General features: G+C 40.3%; 1 protein-coding gene across 1 annotated transcript in view; it reads left to right on the top strand.

Moving 5' to 3' along the window:
- The window catches only part of LOC309553160 (tyrosine 3-monooxygenase-like), a gene marked incomplete at its 3' end in the record, with an annotated part of 51,158 nt that extends 31,752 nt beyond the window's left edge, over positions 1-19,406 (top strand). The window contains exons 10-13 of the mRNA XM_082254085.1: positions 9,327-9,383; positions 10,344-10,439; positions 16,368-16,501; positions 19,241-19,406. Of these exons, the coding sequence (XP_082110211.1) occupies positions 9,327-9,383; positions 10,344-10,439; positions 16,368-16,501; positions 19,241-19,406 (453 nt within the window). The remainder of the gene's footprint in view (positions 1-9,326; positions 9,384-10,343; positions 10,440-16,367; positions 16,502-19,240) is intronic.
- Positions 19,407-22,991: the final 3,585 nt, after the last annotated feature.

Consider the following 22,991-nt stretch of genomic DNA (forward strand, 5'->3'; position numbering starts at 1 on the left):
CAGAACAGAGCCCTGCACAGCCACACTGTTTTTAAAATGTGACAGCGGATGCAGGGAAAGAATCCCCTGCCTGATGTCACAGGGATGGGCTATGAGCTGCTCCAAAATAACATGTTACATGTTACACGCTAAAGACAATTCAAGAGAAAGAGGCCCTTTTAGTTGCTACGACTCAGAGGCTATGCTAGGCTACGATGTGATCACAAGATTGTGTATTTGGCACTGACCACTATGGGTGCCCTGAAAGTGATGGGGAGTGGGATCGTTTTTGTTTTCAAAGCCTTACACCAAGCAGTAACACAGATACAGCAGATGCAGAAGTCGGTGCAAGTGACAGAAACTCAAGCAAGGTTGTGTCAGGTCATCCCCAGTTCCCAGAAAGCAATGGAACATCACACTCTGTAAGGGATGCCAGCCAAGGATGAGTGATACAACTGTGGGGATGAGAACACTATCAGGCTCATTGCGCAGAACCTGGACAGATCAGAAACCTGACAGAAAACTTTCACCACGATCTGCTTTTTGTTAAGCAATCAGGAAACTTCAGAGGGCCTCCATGAAGAAGCCAATTGGGTGCTGGCCACATTAGTTAGCTCCATCTTCCAATATGAGAATGAAAGGAAAGAAGGCCCAAGTGTTTCAGTAGAGTCTCACCCGGTACCTCAAAGAGAAAGTTGAAACCATTTCCTTCAGCAATGAATTCTGCTGTGAGAGAAAGAAATGTACACCAACCTTCAAAGTGTTGTTCAGACCAAAGCCTTGGATGTTTCAGAGAGAAGAGTAGAATGCAAGTCCACCTAGTCAAGTTTGCAATCTCCCTTGCCTCCAGAAACTTAAGTTCCCCACCTGTAGTGCCGGTTCAAATAGAATGCTTTTACACAAGGGCACTCCTTGATTCAGGTGCTCAAGTGCCATACTGGGACTTATATGCCAAACATCTGCATCACCTGCTTTTATTTGAGCTTAAAGACATTAGCAAGCATTAGGAGAGACAAGTTCCCCTGTGATGGTTACTTGCAGATGGAGCTGTCATTTGTCTGATCACTGGACAACTAGGGGCCTTGAACACATTAGCTATTGTGTTGCCAGGGTCCACAAGAAGCTCTTTAATTGTGGAGATTAACACAGGCCTAAAGCTTAACTTCTATTCAGTTCTAGTGAAAAGAATGTTGAATGATCAATCCCAGCATTGATCATATCATACCTCTGTGCCGTGTTGTTCTGTTGTCTGCAGATCCCCTGATATTCTGGGTTTCATTGTGGCTTTGTACCATATGATACTCCTGCTGATAGACTCTGTCCTTTTCACAGCCACTTACTACAGCAGCTAGAGTTTGTAACACTCCCTTTTGTAGTATTTCAAACTCTGCAAATGATGTAACTTCCTTCACAGCTCTGATAATGGGTGGGATTGAATACATGCTATTTAGCATTCAAATCCGCCCAGTCACACCTACAGAAATAATTTAAACCTCCCAACTACTGCGTCACAGATCACAGCATCATTCAAGAAGGAAACATCTTCATACACAGCCCGTACTGAGCAGGATTAAATGTATCACAATTAGAATTCAATCCTGCCCAGTTAAATATGCCGACCAGTGTGAACAGGGAGAGAAGATGCACTCAGATTGCTATACATCCCAAAGATGAATAGAAGCCTGCTTTTACAGAATAGGCCCACTATGCTTCTACAAGTTTGAAAGGATAACCCAGGGTTTGACTGGACCTTCTCTGACCTTTTAGTGGTTGTTGGAGCAAACTGTGAGAGACATGAATTTGAATGAAGAGTTGGTGTATCTGGATGGGCTGAAAGTCTTTGGAAGAATGCTGGAGGAGCATGAGCAATGTCTGGAGAAGTACCAGTTCTGCAAGTTATTACAGGATCTGTTAAGCAGTTCTATCACCTATTTGTGGCATGAGGTCCAAAGAAGTAGCCACAGGCCTCAAGAAGTGGGAACCCATTGCCACTTGGTCAAGACCCAGGAATGTGGGGGAGTTGAAATTGTTTCAGGGACTCTGCTCCTATTTTTTTAAGGCCTCACCAAGATACAGGGAAGAAAATATCAATATGAGCCACACATCTTTGCAAATCCCAGTGTAAGGAACTGTAACAGCCTCAGCCCGGGTTCCAACCATACCATGCCCCAATGCATTTCACTCCACCCTCGGAGCTTAACCATGGGGATGGGGATTCCATGCTGATGGGGAGAAGAAATGCATCAACGGCTGTCATATAATCAATCAATTTAAAAAAAGGTGACTATCACGTGAACTGTCTGTTCCCAGAGAACAAAGCTTGGTAAGCCTGCTGCACTGAAAACATTGTGCCAAACAAATGTAAAACTAAAGTGAAGAAACAACAAAAATGACAAATAATAGGTCACAAATTGATTCCCCCTAAAAATCATTATCTTTATCTATATCATAATCTTTATTGAAAATGCAAAGAATTGGTTCAAATCAAACCAAAAAATCTTGAAGAAAGAAAAAAGATAAAGGAATTCTTAAAGATAGCACCAAAATTTAGATGTAACCCAATATTGTATGCAGGTAAGTCCAGAGTATGATCCCTATTATGGATGGATTTACAAATGAAAGCTAATGAAAAGATCTTATGATAAAGGTTCTTACCTATAGTAAAGTATACAACTGAAGAAAAAATGTACCACTGAAGAAAACATATACCCCTGAAAACGAATACCACTAAGGAAAAATATACCACTGAAGAAAAATATATTATTACATGCTATTCGTAGTAGTGCGTGATATCCCACTCCAAGTTTAAGCCTCTAGGGATGCTCAGGGGGGTATTCCATATAAAGATTACCCCCCTGGGCTTAAATGGTTCACTCCTTACCATCCTCAAGGGGACCCACAGCCTGATTGATTTAACTGAACTCTTCTAAACATTGACACATTTACATTCGAAAAGATGTAGAACTGAGGTAGACACATCTCAACATTCATGCCTAAAATAGTACAAAGAATGATGTGACAGGGTATTTTCTCTGCATGCTCATGTTCGGAAGAGGAATTTGTATTATTATTATACAGGCGCCATAAGTTTACGCAGCACTTGACAATATAAAAAGGGAGAGAAAACCGTTCCAATACAATAAAATACAAGAGGGTTAAGAGGGCCCTGCTCAGAAGAGCTTACAATCTAATAGGGTGCAGCAAATTTGATTGCAAGTGGACCTCGGCTTTGTTATCTCCACAGATAGGATGTTGGCTACATCTGACAAGCGATGTGTTGACTGACTCCAAAAGAACCTGAAGACTGCTTATGCTATATGTTAAAAAAAATCCTTTTTGGATGATCAACCTACATTGAAAGTATTTTACCAAACGTTGTTGCAGATTCCTGTCTGCTCTGAAGAAAAATCAGTTTGTTGCACTATGTTGTTTTCACACTAATTCTGGTGCACTTTCTGTGTTCTAATGTGAAAACATGCAGTGTCTGCATCCCTCTAGAAGTGTTTAACCCTTAGAAAGTATTTTAGCAAAAATTACATTTTTTTGTTTTTTTTTGTTTTTTTGCAGAGACAGCCTAAAATCTGACTTATCTTACTGTGGAATTTTTCACTCTAGCAGGAAAATAGATTTCTGAAGGTGTTCTGTACAGTACACTAACTGTACAGAATGTCTCCAGGTTCCCATATTTCGTTGAATTACAGAGAACTGCAGTGCTGCAGTTTGAAAAGGTCAGGCTCAATAACAATGAATTACAATATGATTTGTATAGCAATTGTGTATGCTCTATTTTCTTTTATTGCTATATCTTTCTACACAAGTGGACTTACTCTTTATGATGTTGAGTTCATGATCTACAACCAGGTGACAGGAAGTTGTTGAAAAACTTAGGTCCACATGGGAAGCACAAACTAGAACACTGGTGGAACTTACAGTCAGTTTGTGCTCAGAATGGAAGGCAAGACCTTTAAAGACTTGGCACTGCAACCGCCTCCTTTCACTGAGGCCAAAGAATAAGATGAAAATGACTGGAAGGATGATTTAGACATAACATAACCATGGCAGTCTGATCCCTTTGCTAGAACTCTTTCCGTTTTTGAGAGCTAGTTGATGCACTAGAATTTGTGCCACAAGCTCAAGTGGAAGAAAAGCAAAAAGACCTAGCATAGACACCCTACTCACAGTGTCCTGAATTTTCAGAAGGGACCTCTGACAGAGAAACATCTCTCAAATTATAGATTTGACCTCCCATGAGATTGACATATGACTGTTAAGGGAACAGCTCCAAAAAAGGTCATCTCCACAGTACATTGACCTGATGTGACATAGGCGCATCAAGTAACTGTACCAGTCAGGTGTACCCCCTACTCTCTTCCAGACACACTACGGTGGATAATCCCTTTGCCCTCAACTTATAATATTAGCAGTTACTTATTTTCCCATATCCCTGATACACATTGGTGGGAAGTTCCTTAGCCTACAAATGTTGAGTTTAAATTAGTTATTTTGTAACTGCAAATTCTGCTTCTTTGAGGACCAACGATGTTCAGTGGGAGGTGTATGTTTGGCTGACAGCCCCTTTAAGTTGTGGAAGCTGCACAGTGATAGAAGGACGCATGCACCAGAGGCGGAACAAGTGGTGTGTGTGTGTGCAAGCTGCTTAGGTTGAAATACACACTAGACATGAGGGAAAGTAGGAGCTTAAGGTCACTCAATCCATTGAGGTCACTTGGTTTCGATCTTCTGTTGAGGAGACCTGAGAGTGAGAAAGGCTCCAGGAGGAATCTGCCAGAGGCACTGCTGACAACCAGAGTAATGGTTGTCAGGGAGCAGACAGAACTTAGGTGGTTCATCAATGGACATCAGATTGGTGAGAGGTCCTGTGTGCTGAATGCTGGCAATAAAGTTTTGAAATCACTACTGCTGGGTGAATCCTGATTTAAATAGGACAATTATCACTCTGCTGGTAATGGTTCGTTTAGGGCACTTTGCGAAAACCCTCTGTGAATTAGAGATACCTTTGATTGAAGGTTAAGCACTCCACTATTGAATTCACCACAGGCAGATTATATAGTATGTAGCAGGTTTTCCAGGCATTGGGCCTGATATGGGTCTGCCATTGTTACTGGTTACCTCTCCAGCCCCTGTGAGCTGCGACCCTGGGTGTAAGAACTGAGACATAGACAACTCCTGCATCTTTGTTTTGTTGTTTTATTGTATTTAAGGGGATGGGAGAAGGGAATGAGTGGGATACTCCTTTAGGCTCAACTAAGTACAACGTGGGACTTTCTCAGAAAATGTCTGTCAACGCTGTCTTGACGCCAGCCGACGCTAGCCAACGCTCACTGACACTCAGAACACACTGTAACTTGAAGAAAGTGCTGAATCCCCGACTCTGGGTCCAGAAGATCCAGGACTAAAAAACAATGAGCTTCTAACACTGCTGCACTGCAAAGTCACTGACTTCTTCCTCTAGCCTTGCACTGGCTTGAGGTAGATTGATATAAATTCCTGTATGGCTGCAACTCTCAACTAAGACACTGCACACTGTCTCTTCAGGGTCCAAACTGCAGGTGCCCCCTTTAACTCTTCAGGGTCCCCTGCATAGGTACCCCCTCTGTCACTTCAGGGTCCTCAACCCAGGTACCCCCTTTACAGCTAGCTGATATCTGGATCCTAGAGCCTTCTCCGAAGTGGTCCCCTCTAACACTTCAGGCAGACCCCCAGGGGCAATCCTCAGTACTCACGACCTGTGTAGGCTTTCCTGGGACTGGACCCCTCCCGCTCTCCACTGGTTCTCGGCACACCGGATCCTCCTCAGCTCTACTCAGCACTCTCTGGATTCTCAGGCAGCACCCGAGACATCCTCTTCCTCAAACAGGAGGAGAGACAGCCGTTCTCTCCCTCCTGGGACTCTGCTCCTGCAAATGACACCCAGTCACGCACTTCCCACAAACTTTTACCCACTCCCAGAATCCATTGCGGCATAATCTGCCTTCTGGGGTAGTTACAAGCCTGAATGTGTCTCCTGATTGGGTTTCCTCCACTGCCCTATGAGAACCCTCTCACAGGGACCAGTGGGGAGACTTCCCTCTCAGCAGGCACACCTGGAAGCCATGACACCCTGGCAAAAAGAAATCATGGCCCTGCTGTTAGGCAGACAAGGCCCACTATACATTTGCCTAGCCCCTACCTATAGGGTACTACAAGTAGATTTACCCACTGGCCAGTGGTTAGTCAGAACAGTTAGGTGGTTCCTAGACCCCAGTAATTAACTGCACCCTTCATACCATACACCTGAATATTAAGTAATTTATTGGTCCAACCATTGATTTGCTATTATTTATCAGTAGGGCTTCTCTGTGTTAATAAACCCAAAATATCTCCTACTGGTGTGTCAAGCACATTATTACTAGAATCAATAGGAGAACCTGACATTTTTGGCAGCTCCATTGGGGGTCATTGCTACACAGGCATTATATCACTGAAAAGTCTTCTTTCTTGTTTCCTAACTACTTGCTGACTGCCCTATAGCATTTTAATGCCACAGGGTGGCAGCTGTAGACAGAACCACATATTTAGATGGGATTCTGCAATTTCATCTGCAGGGGGTGTGCACAGAAGCTGATCTGCAGGTCCCGAGGGCTCAATATTCTCCAGCACCTGTCAATCGTTAGTAAATGATGGAGAACTGAGATATGCCTCACACAAAAACACTGGCTAGGCACACGGTTAACCCTTTGAGCGCTAGATGTTTAACCCCAGCCAGTATCATTAGTACAGTGACAGTGCATATTTTTAGCACTGAGACACAATAGGCTAGGTGGGACTTTACGTGAGACCCCAGCAGGTAGTGCCCGGCGTCTCCATCCCTATATCAAGAAAAAAATGAGGTTGAAGGATTATAAGAGGTGAATGGAAGTCAGCCAGCCCTCAGTCTGATGTACTCACCCTCCAGTCTGTCACTAACCAAGTAGACCTGTCTCATGATACAAAGAACAGGGGTTTACTTGACACACATTTGCAAACGCATGTGTAAGCTGCAGAGCCACTTCACGGCACCCTGTTTTATCTGCAGTCCTAACACTTTCTAATTTAGTGTCTCCACACTGGGAGCACATGGCTGCTAATGGATGGATGGGGGAACAGGTGGGAGGGAGACAGCCCTAACCTCCCCCAACCCACCCCCATCCATGACTGGTCTGTTGTCTCAAAACTCAAATAACTAAGTTGTAATGATGGTACAAACTGGAAAGGACCAGCTGAGAAGCATTACACCTCCATCCCCTTGGTGAATGCAGTATAAAGACAGATTGGGATTATATATATGGGGCATGGCCTGTAAAGCACAATGCTTTTCAATCCCTAATTTCCTGTTTGGGACTTTGTGTGAGACAAGGAGGTCCTGCTATTGGTCTCTATCCCTGTATTCAGAAAAAATAAGGTCTAATCAGTCTGCATCTTCCAAAAACGCATGAAAATCGCACGGTGGGATTTCGGCTGACTCCCTCCCACCTGTTCCCTCATCCATCTATTAGCAGCCATGTGCTCTCAGTGTGGAGACACTAAATTAGAAAGTGTTAGGACTGCAGATAAAACAGGGTGCCGTGAAGTGGCTCTGCAGCTTACACATGCGTTTGCAAATGTGTGTCAACTAAACCCCTGTTCTTTGTATCATGAGACAGGTCTACTTGGTTGGTGACAGACTGGAAGGTGAGTCCATCAGACTGGGGGCTGGCTGACTTCCATGCACCTCTTATAATCCTTCAACCTCATTTTTTTTTTTTTTTTAGCACTGATTACTGTATTAGTTTCACTGGTTCCTGCAAAGTGTCAAAAGTGTCAGTTAGTGTCCGATAGGTTGCCAGAATATCACAGTGCTGCTGTAGTCATCGATCGCCATCATTACTAGTATACAAAATAAAATTCCATAAATATGTTCCCTAGTTTTTTATAATGTTCGTGTAAACCAATCAAACACTTTATTGGGGTTTTTTTTATCAAAAACATGTTGCAGGATACACTTTGGCCTACATTTATGAAGAAATAAGATTTGTTGAATGTTTTTTTATTAGATATGTTTTTTTTTTTTAAATTGTCATTTTATTTTTTGTTTATAACACAAAAACTAACACTAAAAAACACAGCTGTGATCAAATACCACCAAATGAAAGCTCTCTTTGTTGTAAAAAAATGACATACATTTTATTTGGGTACAGTGTTGAACATCCACGTAACTCTCAGGTAAAGTAACGCAGTGCCGTATCGCAAGGGCCATTAAAGGGGGGGGGGGGTAAATCTCCTGTAGGTCAAGTGGTCAAGAGCCATCAAAGGGAGTTTTAGGTTGGTTGTTATAATTTAAAGCACATCTAAAGGCAAAACAAAATATATATTGTAGTTTGCCAATCCATAGATGCAATCAATGCATGTGTTTTTATTTAATTTTTATCTGGTGACTTTGCTAGTAACAGTAGGATGACAATGCCCACTCACCCTTCTGTATCAGGACAACAGAAACAAGTAGACCTACAGAATGTATTTTCCACATTATAGATGGATGTGGTTCTGGTTTTCTCAGAGATAGCTCTGAGGGTATTAGGGCAGAAGGAGGAGTACTGGGATGGTTGGGGAGTGTACTGAAAGGAGTAAGCCCAGAAGTTTGTGAATAAGGTGAACCTATGCTGTTTTTTATTTATCAAATTCATTTATCCAATAATCCAGATAAAATCTTGTCTGAACTTGCAACATTCATTCGCAAAGCAACTTGACAGCCTGAACTTAGTACCATCTGCCACCAGATTTGAAAAGGCATATCTATACATTAATAATTGTAACTAAATAGTATATTTGGAGATTTAAAGCTGAATCTTTTAGTTTTTAATGTATTCCATGTGCAGCAAAACAAAGAGTGTGCAAAGTTTGTTTTTACCAGGACAAGAGCTAATATCCTTCTCTAAAGAAGGCTGGTAGGGAACAAGTTTTTGGCATATTTTGTAATGTTGTTTTGCTAGGATTACCTTGTTAACACAAAATATTTAGTGGTGCTAACCTGACATAAAATATTGTAGTAATGTGTAAATAATCCTATATAAGGTGCTTCCAGTAGTAACAGAAAAAGAATGCCTAATACATTGAAGGTAAGGTAAAGCTGGTTGAGTTATGTATAGGCATAAGTCTATAGGGCCTAATTTTAAATTAATCTCTGACTATGCTTGTTTTCATTACTAATACTTACAATACCACTAATACTACCACAATACTAGTAATAACAACAAAAACACAAAAAATAATTATTTTACCAAATGCACAGTTCATATTTTGAGGACTGTTTTTACTTTTGAATTTTTCAGGATATTGGTTTAGCTTCACTAGGAGCATCTGATGAAGATATACAAAAATTGGCAACAGTAAGTCCAACACTGCCAACCTAAATGACCTCTACAATGAGAATAGAAACTACAATAAAACATTTTAGAGTTAGTCCTTATCTCGCAACCTCTTTTCCCAAGTGATGAAACATGAATAATATTATAATGGAAAGTATTCAGAATGAAAGAAAACCCTTTAGAGGTTGTGGCTAATGCCACTCCTCTTACCTGATGTAATCACTAATCATTTGGACATCAAATAGGTAGATAATGGATGACCAAGTGTTCTATCTACCATACAATTACTTGGGTTTTCCCTACATGATCCACAAGTCTAATCAATTGTCAGACATCCAATCTTCTCAAATGTGTTGCCCTGTTTGTATATAGGGCCAAATTGGGTACAATTTGTGCTGCCCAGTTTTTAACCCTAATTGTAATTACTAGCCCATATTAAGCTTATAATAAGCATCATGGAAACAACTATCTAACTATCAAGGACTTGCTAGTAACCCAATGCTGTCTATACAGTATATGTATATACAAAGTGTATACTCACCCCTAGTATGTGGCACAACATAATTTACTCTGTCTTACCATTGCTACTTTGATTACGCAAACATACACGATCAAAATAACATCTGCAGAATAATGCTAGCTACTTACTTTGGCAGCATTGTCCTAGGATAGTATATCCTGACTGAATAGATATGTTTTCATGAATTCTATAAACCACTTGTTCTTCCAGGTCCAACACGTTTCTTTAGGGTACCTTGTGTAAAAGTGAATAAATCACACATCTGATAGGTGAACAGCTTTTCTTTCCAGTAAAACAGTATGGCAATAAAAAAAAAATAGAAAATACAAGGAAATGACTGTAAATATAGTATAGTATATATATAGTATAGTATAGAATACAGGTTATTATGAGTAGTACTTATTTACCAGTATCATACTACACATGTAGTTTGGTAAGACAGTTGATATCCTGTGTTTCAGCTTTATTGGTTCACCATTGAGTTTGGACTTTGCAAGCAGAACGATTCTATCAGAGCCTATGGGGCTGGCTTGCTGTCATCTTACGGGGAGCTTAAGGTAAGAATTGCTTTATATTTCTTTCAGTTTTTTTTATTAATCGCAAATAAGAACATCTGTATTTACAGATGTGATGCTACTTGTAGTGAAATTTTAATCATCAAAATTTTGTACTTGAAAACTTACAAAATAAGAGACAGTCTGAAGCCTGCACAAAACCTTGTTGTCCAAGGCTCTAGCCTGTTTCCTTTTCCCATATCCTACCTTGGATAAGTTTATAAGAAATTGTATATGTATAAATGTAAGTAAAATTGTGTGTATATATAGTGATGTGTAGGTAGATGCATACAGTAACGTTTATTTTAACTTGTCAGTTTGTTCATTTAATACATTCCAGCAGCAGTCATATTACTTACAGGAGTGCCCAGGTTTCCCACTATTGTAACCATTTCCATCTGTCCTCTGTTTTACAATGATTTATCTTTAATGCTTAAATGTTCCCTGAATATGGAAGGGTTGATAACAAATAGAGTGAGTGCAAAAGAACACACTCAATGGGGTTGTTTTACTAAATAAAGGCTATTCACTTATCAAAGTAAATGTCCTCTTGGAAAAGTTTATGTTCACATTTCTAAGGGAATTGTAGTCAATTAGGTGAACCTGTGTTCACTTTGAATACTCATGCAAGAAAAATTAAAAAAAATGGCAGATTGAAGTGAACACAACTTAATTTGGTGAAAATTCACTGTGCAAAGTAAAAGAAAAATATAACATGGAAATCATAAAGAGGTTTGTGTAACTGTCAAAAACAGGTACATGAACCAGTCACATGGAGACCAGCACTGAGGTCAAAGTGTCCATACAGTAACACTGTCATACAGACAGGAGAAAGGCCAAGGAATTTTGTTTTGGGCCGAATGGAGACTGGTTGGGAACTCTGAGAGACCAGTTTCCAATTAGGCATGTCATTGACAGCAGACAGCAGTGGACATATTCCCTAGCCACAATTCAGACCAATAATAGATATGAAATTTGTCCACCGCTGTCTGTTGTCAATCAGAGACAAGGCAGACCTTACAGGTCCAGAGATATCTTCCAGCTCCTCCTACGAAACACAAATTTACAGAAAAGCCAAGAATGGTTGGAAGACCCAGTAATGACATGGGTTTACAAAGAGGTATACAGTGCATCCGAAAAGTATTCACAGCGCTTCACTTTTTCCACATTTTGTTATGTTACCGCTTTATTCTAAAATTGATAAAATTCATTATTTTCCTCAACTTTCTACAAACAATACACCATAATGACAACATAAAAAAAGTTTGTTTGAAAACTATGCAAATTTATCAAAAATAAAAAACAAAAAAAATCCCATGTACGTAAGTATTCACGGCCTTTGCTCAATACTTTGTTGAAGCATCTTTGGCACCAATTACAGCCTCACGTCTTTTTGAGTATGATGCTACAAGGTTGGCACACCTATTTTTAGGCAGTTTCTCCCCTTCTTTACAGGATCTCTCAAGCTCCATCAGGTGGGATGGGGAGCTTCGAAGCACAGCCATTTTCAGATCTCTCCAGAGATGTTGAATCGGATTCAAGTCTGGGCTCTGGCTGCGCCACTCAAGGACAATCTCAGAGTTGTCCTGTAGCCACTCCTTTGTTATCTTGGCTGTGTCCTGAGGGTCATTGTCCTGTTTGAAGATGAACCTTTGCCCTAGTCTGAGGTCCAGAGTTCTCTGGAGCAGGTTTTCATCAAGGTCTGTACATTGTTGCATTCATCTTTCCCTCAATCCTGACTAGTCTCCCAGTTTCTGCCACTTAAAAACATCCCAACGGCATGATGCTGCCACCACCATGCTTCACTGTAGGGATGGTATTGGCCAAGTGATGAGCGGTGCCTGGTTTCTTCCAGACATGACGCTTGTCATTCAGGCCAAAGAGTTTAATTTTTGTTTCATGAGATCTGAGAATCTTTTTTCTCATGGTCTAAGAATCCTTCAGGTGCCTTTTGGTAAACTCCAAGCGGGCTGTCATGTGCCTTTTACTTAGGAGTGGCTTCCGTCTGGCCACTCTACCATACAAGCCTGATTGGTGGAGTGCTGCAGGGATGGTTGTTCTTCTGGAAGGTTCTCCTCTCTCCACAGAGAAATGTTGGAGCTCTGTAAGAGTGACCATCGGGTTCTTGGTCACCTCCCTGACTAAGGTTCTTCTCCCCCGATCGCTCAGTTTGGCCGGACGGCTCGGTCTAGGAAGAGTCCTGGTGGTTCCAACCTTCTTCTATTTATGGATGATGGAGGCCACTGTGCTCATTGAGAACTTCAATGCTGCAGACATTTTTCTGTACCCTTTCCCAGATCTGTGCCTCAATACAATCCTGTCTCGGAGGTCTACAGGCAATTCCTTGAACTTCATGGCTTGTTTTGTGCTCTGACGTCTACTTTTACCTGTGGGACCTTATATAGAAATGTGTTCCTTTCCAAATCATGTCCAATCAACTGAATTTACCACAGATGGACTCCAATCAAGTTGTAGAAACATGTCAAGGATGATCAGTGGAAACAGGATGTATCTGAGCTCAATTTTGAGTGTCCTGGCAAAGCCTGTGAATACTTATGTGGTTTTAATTTTTAACACATTTGCAAAGATTTCAAACTTACTTCTTTCATGTTGACACTATGGGGTACTGTTTGTAGAATTTTGAGGAAAATAATTAATTTAATACATTTTGTAATAAGGCTGTAACATAACAAAATGTGAAAAAAGTGAAGCACTGTGAATACTTTCCAGATGCACTGTATTTTGAAAATGCAAACTTTTCTCCTGAAAATTCTTATTGCATATTGACCCTAAAGTTTCTATCCTTTATTGTGAATGTAAGCAACATTTTAGAGATAACTTTAGACTGAAATTACAGGGTTGGCTGGTCTAATTGGAGATTTGTGGTCTACATTTTATCTACTGTTTAATGGAAAAATATTATACTTTTAAACATGTTGTCACAAGCCATTATAATCCATATATACCATTTACTGTCTGATTAGAACAAGCACAAAAAATATGATCATGAGATGCCTAATTAAAAGTTGCAGGACCCTATAGCATAGTTAACAAGGGTCCCCTAACAAATACTTTATGTGCTATGTTTTATTGTATTTTTGTAAAATGGACCCTTTCTCATCTGTTATAAGTTTCAGGAGAAAAAAAAAAAGTATATCCTAAATTGTTAAGACTGCAGATCCTACATATCCAGATACTGGGGACCAGGCCTTGCATCTAACTTAGGAACACTTCATCGTTATATCTTTGAAAAGTTGAATCATTCAATAAGTATGACCACACATAATGGAAGTGTGGAAGAGGGAGCTTCTGCTGCTACCAAAGTGAGACACCCACATTGTGCATTCGCTGATTTCAAATAAGGAAGAGTGTTCACACCTGGGTGTGCTGGTTCAATGTATTTTGCTTCCCTGACATTAGGCAAGGCACAGGATCACTGGCAATGGTAGTTTTTCAGACAGGCTGTGGGGGATGCTGCAAAAAACCTGCAGGTATGGCATTTAAAAGAAGCTACAGTTTTAGAAACTCAACAGTGATTTTTAACATACTGGGGACTAGGGATGATCGAACTTTTCAAAAGTTCGGTTCGGCCAGAACATCCGAACTTCCCGAAAGTTCGGCCCGGATTTCAGAACCCCGTTGAAATCAATGGGACCCGAACTTCGGTAATAAAAAAACACCATTTTGAAGCCCTAAAACCCAATAAATGCCCATAAAAGGTGCCTAGAGTTCTGGGTCATGCCCCAGGGACTATTAATCACACAAACAAAAGTTCTTAAAAATTGTCATTTTTGCTAGAGAGCCAATTATTGAAAAAATAAAAAAAAAAAAATAAATAAATTTCTTTGGATTTAGTGTCTGGGGGGTCTAAAAACCTGTGAAGTTTCAGCTCTGTAGCATGTCCAGAACCATAAAAAAAAAGATTGTTTGTATTAGGTCATGTCTGTATATATACACATACACATATATAGGTGTGAAAATAGCAGAAATCTATGCTTGCGCTAATTAACACCAATATAGCTTCTCTCCTATAACACCTATATATGTGTATGTGTATAAATACATATAAGTGTGTGTGTATATATAACCCTATACAGAAGTTCAGATGTTTTGCCTGCCTCCAAAGACCCCAAAAAATGCCCAAAAAAATGCCTGCGCCAAAAAAAAATGCCCAGGTGTGTTCTTGCAGGCGTTTTTTTGGGCATTTTTTGGGGGTCTTTGGAGGCAGGCAAAACATCTGAACTTCTGTATAGGGTTATATATACACACACACTTATATGTATTTATACACATACACATATATAGGTGTTATAGGAGAGAAGCTATATTGGTGTTAATTAGCGCAAGCATAGATTTCTGCTATTTTCACACCTATATATGTGTATGTGTATATATACAGACATGGGTGTATGTATATATGCCCCTACACAGAAGTTCAGATGTTTTGCCTGCCTCCAAAGACGCCCAAAAAATGCCCAAAAAAATGCCAGCTACAAAAACGCCCAGGTGTGTTTTTGCAGCTGGCGTTTTTTTTGGGCATTTTTTTGGGGTCTTTGGAGGCAGGCAAAACATCTGAACTTCTGTATAGGGGTATATATACACACACACTTGTATGTATTTATACACTTACACATATATAGGTGTTATAGGAGCGGAGACATATGCCTGTTAATTATTTAATTAGCGCAAGCATATGTTTCTGCAACTTTCACAGCTATATATGTGTATGTGTATATATACAGACATGGGTGTATGTATATATACACCTACACAGATGTTCAGATGTCATGCCTGACTCCAAACATCTCCTCAAAAAAGCCCAATAAATGCCTGCAGCAAAAAGCATGCTCACAGGCGAGAAGCCATATCAGTGCACTGAATGTGACCTAAGAGAAACGATCTTTTCTCTATAGCGGTCACCCTGATATGGAAGGGTTTTGTCACCCTGCCATAGCAGTCAGAGTCAGTTAACCCTACACTACACTACGGTCCCCTTACACTTAACACTTTCCCTACAGAAACTAAATTATAAAACCTAATTATAGTGGAAAATAGCACCCTAACTACACTAGATATCCCTTTCCTCACACTAAAAATTGCTAAATGACACTTTGTTGCAGAAGTAACAGAACTGCTTCCACTCTCTTCCATGTCCCTGTATAACAATGCTAGGAATTTGGCGGGGGCTATCTTATATACTGGGGGGCGTATTCACTAATGATTGGCCTATGGACCCCCTAGTCACTCCAATCACATTCCTAGCATTCTCCTGCCCCCTCAATTGGCTTTTACTGATGGTTCTGGTCCAATCACAGGCTTTTAAAGCCCATTTCCTGTACCATTGCATTTTGGTCGGTTCTGGTTGCCGAATTCCGAACTTTTTCGGCAAAAAGTTTGGAATTCGGCCGAACCTCGAACAGCCAATGTTCGGGTTGAACCGATGGTCGACCCGAACCGTTCGATCATCCCTACTGGGGACCCAAGATTTCACAGTGATTTTGTTTCAGAAGGTAAGACTTTAGGATGTAGTCATTTTGGATACAGTGTAATTCCCTCTATAACAGGGGTCTTCAAACTATGGCCCCCCAGTTGTTCAGGAACTACAATTCCCATCATGCCTGGTCATGGCTGTGATTGTCAGAGTCATGGGATGTCTAGTTCCACAATAGCTGGAGGGCCATAATTTGAGGATCCCTGCTCTAATACATTGATTATTCTCTGCTCGGTTGGTAGCCTACTCATTACTATTTCTTAAGCAAATTAAAGGCTACTTTCCTTTGAGTAATTAACCCCCCACCCCACCCAACTTCAACATTCTTTTATTTTCTATCTCTTATCCTTTGCCCCTCTTTTTTTTTTTTGTCCCTTGCTTGATCTTTTTGTATTTCCTTTTCGTATCATATATTTACATTAATTTCTGTATCATTTCAGTATGCATTATCAAATAAGCCCGAGCTTCGGCCTTTTGATCCAGAAACGACTGCAGTCCAGCCATATGAAGACAATTGCTTCCAGCCGGTATATTTTGTGTCAGAAAGCTTTGATGACTCCAAAGCCAAACTCCGGTGAGTTGGTGTTCATAAAAATACAGGTCAGAAAAAAAGGAATATCTGTAAATAACTAACAGTAGCTTTTCAAAATGGGTTAAATGTAGAGTACAAATGTTTTATTGCAAGAACAAAGTGCTGACCTTCAAATATCCGTACACTTCAGTTATTGGTACTTAGTTAGAAAATCATCTTTACAGTTTTGAAACAACAACAAAAATAGCATTAAAGGAAACTTCTGTAATTTTAGTGAATAGGGCTATTCGTCTTATAGCCAGCTTTGCAGGTGAAATGTAGAGATTTTGTCAATGTCAGTGTATTAGCAGAGTGATAACACATGATCAAGGAGAGAATTCATAACTTTTATCTATCCTTAGTACAGGGCATTCTCCCTTTACCAGTGATAAAAATGGTAACAACACCAGTGTCATACATGTAAGACATTACCAGGTAACATAGGCATGTGCATGAGGTGTGCCGGATGTGCCTGAGCACACCCTACTTACCCTATGCACATTAGTATTATCGATATGTGTGCCAACGAGGAGAAGGGAAAGATCATGCATGCATATGTGTTTGAGATTTGGTGTGCACACCTTAATGCAATTGGCTGCACACACCTATGCCAGGTAATCAATTATAGAACAATGAGTTAGATAGATACCACCAAGGATATCTTCTATCTAAGTGGCCTCACACCACATGACCAGAGACAATCACTATTGTGTGTAAATCATTTAGCTATAAACATGATTTAATCAAGCGAAAGATCTTGTTTTACATTTCTCCATCCTCAGTATGGTAAGTGCTAAGGGGCCCTCCATTTGTATCCCTAGGCACCACAACGTTTTAATATAGAAGGAATTTATGTAGTAGATATATCATTTTTTACCAATTTAAAAAATAATAGCTTTTTCTTAAGACACAATTTACCCTATTTAAGAGTTAAAGTACTGTTCTAGACAAGCAGCTAAATACACAGATGAAAAAACTGTGCAATGCAGTAGGACTATATTGGCTCACCATCTTGTACTTCCCTTCTCCAACTTGCAGGAAATTGTGGGAACTAACTATAAGTCCAGATTCAGACAGACGCATAAACCAAGAATTATTAAATAAATTCATTTACTTCAATATAATTCATATTCATGATGTGAATGTAAAATGTATATGTAAAGGGCTGTGTAATTTGACAGCACTATAAATAAATAAATAAATAAATAAATAAATAAATATACAGCATATGTTTGTTTTGGGTTGCATTTCCTTATACAGCTTGTCATGCTTTAAATTGATACTAAAGGCTTTTTTTTTTTCTTTTTATTACAAACATGTCTCACTTACCTGCTCTGTGCAGTAGTTTTGCACAGAGCAGCCCCAATCCTTTTCTTCTCGGTCCCCCGCCAGTGCTCTCGAATCCTCCCTCCTGCAAAGTGCCACCACAGCAAGCCACTTACTATGGGGGACACCCGTGCATGCTTGGTCCCAAGCCCCACTCTGTATGTCCATAAGACACACAGAATGGGGTTTGGCCTCACCCCTGCTCCCTCCTAACTGGCTGTGATTGACAGCAGCGGGAGCCAATGGCTCCCGCTGCTGTCTCTGAGCCAATGAGGAGGCAGAGAGCAGAGATAGCAACCGTTCTCATGCACATCATTGGTTGTGGATCGGGCTCAGGTAAGTATTGGGGGGGTGCAGGGGGGAGCTACATACTGAAGTTAAAAAAGCTCCCGGCTTCACAGCTACTTTAAATTAGCTTTTTTTCAATTGCAACATAATGTCCTTAGGTTTTAGCACAATTGAAAAAGATCATTTTAATTACCATGTTCATTAGCTTTTTACATGAATCATGATTAGTTTGTGGCAATTGTAAAAAAAAGGATGGCGTTAAAATTTTAAGTACAGTATAAAATCCAATTAATCAAAGCAAACCTCTGTTGGGGGATGTACCTAAGAAAAAAATACCTCTAATCTAGAGGTAAAGTCCACCTGTTCTCATGAATAATTGGTATTTACTACTTTTTTTGCAATAAAGTTTGCAGAGCAATGCTTCCAGGACCACTGCATCAAGAGTGCAAAGCACAGACTCTTGCAATTGGTCCTATCAGGCTTGGGTTCATATGGATGTAAGGACCTGCTGTAATTGGGCTAAATTAAGGGTGCATAAAGAGTGGGGAGAGGGATCTACAGCAGGGATCCTCAAACTACGGGCCTCCAGCTGTTGCGGAACTACACATCCCATGATTCATTGTAAAACTCTGACATTCACAGACATGACTAGGCATGATGGGAATTGTAGTTCCTGAACAGCTGGAGGGCCATAGTTTGAAGACCCTTGATCTACAGCATGCTTTACATAGTCCATCTGCCTCAGTGGAAGATGGAATTTGTGGTAATTTCAATTGGACATTTCCAGACCTTGAAGAGGTGGCTGTGTGGGCAACACGATGAACAGTCCTGCTAAATTCTAATAATTGCAAAATGCTGCAGACAGACGCATCCTGCGATTCAGGTAAGGGGTTGGGGGATTTGGGGAATGTTGTGTGCGATTACGCTTCATCTTACACACAAAATATGGGTGCAACATGAAGAGAGGTCTAAAAATGGACTGAAAGAAGAAAAACATAATAAGGTTAATTAGATCCAAAACATTAACTTGCTAAATATACTGTATTTATTAAATGTAACAGTAATAAAAACATGTAAATAAGCATAAAATCTGGAGTTGATCATAATTATTGTTTTTGTTCTCTGCAGGCAATATGCCCTAAAGATGAAGAAACAGTTTTTACTTCGCTATGATCCTTTGACATGCAGTATTGAAGTATTAGACTCTCTCCAAAAAGTCCAGACAGGACTGAGCCAAATCAAAGATGAACTGAACACTCTGTGCTTTGCTCTGGACAAAATGTGCAAGGTCTAAACAAACTAGAAGTCAATATAGAGGAGCATCCGTATGCTAGAATAATTAAAATATAACATTCATGTTTGCAGTTATTGAATGTCATAGAAAAATACATACAGTATATCTATGAGTGAGGCATTGAGCTTTTTTCTCAGTTAGATTTTATTTACTTCGCACATGTTTTCAACCCATACAATTTCAGTACAAATGCACTCTATTGCATAGTCAGCATGATTGCAAGCTAAACTTTGAGCAGATATTTAAAACACCATTTAATACAATTGTGTTTTTATTAAAACATGACATTTATTGTTAAATACAAGAAGTGTAATTGCCCAAATCATTCTTTATATCGGCCTTGTAATCCTCTGTGCAGTAGAACTCAGACTGGGAGAGGTTGGGTCAATATTCTGAGACATTCAGGCTGTTGCATGTTTATGTAAGAAGCTCAAGGGGGATACAACACAATTTTTCTTTTTATACTTTTTAAAGATCTGGAAACCACATTTCTTGTCACTTTGTGCCTATGCTCAGCTCACAGGAGTGACAAGGACACCACATTTCTGGCAAGATCAGCAGATATTCTCTATACTCGCTGCTCTTAATCTGGAAAAAAGAAAACAAATACGAAAACAAATGCAGCTTTGACATCTAAGTACTGGTAGGTAGTGATGGGCCGAACACACCCTAGTACTGTTCTGGGGGACATGCATCAATGCAAAAAAAAAAAAAAAACATTTTTTACAGGAGCAGTGGTTTTAAAGATGCTTAAAGTAAAACAATAAAAATGAAAAATTCCTTTAAATATAGTGCCTTGGGTCCCCTTAGTCTGCTTGTAAAGTGGCGACTGCAAGCTATTGCCCGCAATGGAAAAGGAAAATGATACAAATGGCGTGGGGTCTACCCCCCCCCCCCCCCATGCATACCAGTCCCTCTGGGTCTGGTATGGATTTTAAGGGAACCCCCATGCCAAAATGTAAAAAAAAAACAGAGTGGGGTCTCCCCAAAATCCATACTAGACCCTTATCCGAGCATGCAGCCTGTCAGCACCTTGTTTCCATGATGATGGGGTCAAGGGCACTCTTTCCGACAACCCAGGGCGGTGGTTGTGGGGGTCTGTGAGCAGAAGGCCTATTGAAATCTGAAAGCTTCCAGATCCCCCCCCCCCCCATTGTGAATATGGGGGGGAGTAAGGGGGGGTAGGATCAGGGGAAAAAAGTGTCAAAAAATAAATACAGGAGGCAGATTTTTACAATTCCTTTATTAAAAAAATGAAAAATCAATGTCCCTGGATGTAAATGTATTGTCAATCATGACGCCTGCCGCGCTGCCGGACCCCCAAAAAAAGCCCAAAAAACGCTCCGCCCGCAACAAAGGCTAATCCCTTAATGCCTGCTCTGCCATCTGACAGTTCTTAAATAAGTAAAGGACGGAGCCACCTGGTGACTTTACCTTGTGGCACAGCCCGCTTGTGACATCACTGACAAGTCTAGCAGTGTGGCGGGCATCATGATTGACAATGGATCTACATCAGGGGACATTGTTTTATGTTTTTTTATTTTTTAAATGAAGGAATTATCAAAAACTGCCTCCTGTCTTTATTCATTTTTGACACTTTAATTTGGTGAATGAGTAGAGGTACAATGTACCCCAACTCATTCACATAGGGGGGAGGCCGGGATCTGCCTGATTTGTCCCCATTCACTGCGCTTTGGTTTTTAAACAACCCAGTTTTTAAACAACCCCCTTCTTTTAAAAGGAGGAATCTTAAAAATAGCTAAAATATACTTTTATAGGTGTGCGATTCCCTGAGAGTTTTTTAGTTCGTTTTTAGCCGTCATCCCTATGTATCTTTAAAAGGGGGGAGGTTTGATGCCTCAAGTCAAGGTGTGTGGGACTTTTTAAAGGGCTAGTACACAAGAGGGTATTTTAAAAGAAAGTAATATAATATTTATTCCAAAATAACATATAAAGTAAATATCATGCGTTTCAAGTTACAGCTGATATGATACATATAGTGTATGGGTTAAAGACCCATAGGTGAGGGTGAAGAGGAATATGAAAGAAGTGACATTGTGGTGAAGTGACATTGGTTTCTCTCTTGGGGTCCAAACGTCTTGAATTGGCGTTGGATCTTGGTATGAGAGAGTTTCTATTCCTACGCGTTTCAGCGGGAAAGCCTTTATCAAGGAATTATGTCAAATATCTCTGTGGGTATATTGAATGATAATCAGGTATTTATTTTGTTTTTGACCATTTTGAGACATTTGTTTCTCATGTGGTCATATAGTACATACTTTAGAGGTTAGTGCTGTGTTGTGCCTGGGCCTGCTTATAGTCCTCGGGTCCTCATATGAATCAACTGGATGTCGCTACTGGGATATATATAAAGTATAAAATCAGGTTATTGAGGTTGACTTTATATTGGTGCATATGCCAGTTGTATTTTTATGTACTTACTGGTTATATGTATGCTTGGGCCAGTTTGGGATTAGAAAACACATTAAACTCTTCCCGTGTCTGGTCAAATCTGTATATACAAGAAACGTATATTGGTATAAAGTTTGGAGCATAATTTTGCTTCCCTGTAATCTATGCTTGTTTTGCACTTACTTAGCAACATATACTTTAATATGTGTTTCCAATATCATCCACTAGGGGGAGTATTGCTCCAGCTGGTCCTGTGATTATGAACAGTTCCAGTGGTCTCCACTAGGGGGTGCTGGCCCAAAATATACTTTTAACAATTTAATTTTTTAATCAATTTCTATACAAAATATTCACTTCTTTGAATGTTATTGTTATAGAGCTTTGTGTCCTAATAGTGAACTGCCATATCCAGTCAGGAAATATTTGACCAAAAATGTATTTGGTCTGGATTGACAGAGCAATATTCCTAAATCAAACCTGGGGGAACATCACATATTGGTAACATAGTCTAAAGCAGGGATCCCCAACCCCCGGGCAGGAACCAGTGCCGGACTGTGGCTTGCTGGGCGCCAGGCCATGCGGCAGGGAATGGGCAGCGGGAGTGCGAGGCAGCACAACCTGCACTGCCATCCTTTGATTAGCAGAGGTCACCCATTCCCTTTCTGTCAGCACCATTACTCCATTCTCTCTCTGTGGTCAGGAAGGAGAAGGGGAGGGAGGAGAGTCAGGCATGGGACAAGATCTCAAGTTACAGAGAGGTTTTTCTAAGATCAAAGCTTCATATAGCATTGTGAGTTAGCCTCAGCCTCTTAAGCATCCAGTGCAATTCTGCATAATGTTTTGAAATTGAAAGCTGTTCCCAGTCACAGTGCTGGATGGAGGATGTGTGTGCAGAGTATAGGATTACTGGTACAGTCATGATGAGCATAAGGTCAATGAGGATTGCTGGCTGTGAATGGGAATGATTCATCCAGGTTCTGTACTGGTTATGTCATCTGACCAGGTCTCACAACAGCCTGATTTTCTTTTTTTCAAAACAGTGAGTTTATTAACTACCTCAATACTGGGCACTTAAACCCCCTTCCTTCCCAGACCAATTTTCAGCTTTTAGCGCTGTTGCATTTTGAATGACAAGTGCGCGGTCATGCAACACTGTACCTAAACAAAATTTGT

Source organism: Pelophylax lessonae, assembly GCF_965119305.1.
Source record: "Pelophylax lessonae genome assembly, chromosome: 4".
Taxonomy (NCBI): domain Eukaryota; kingdom Metazoa; phylum Chordata; class Amphibia; order Anura; family Ranidae; genus Pelophylax; species Pelophylax lessonae.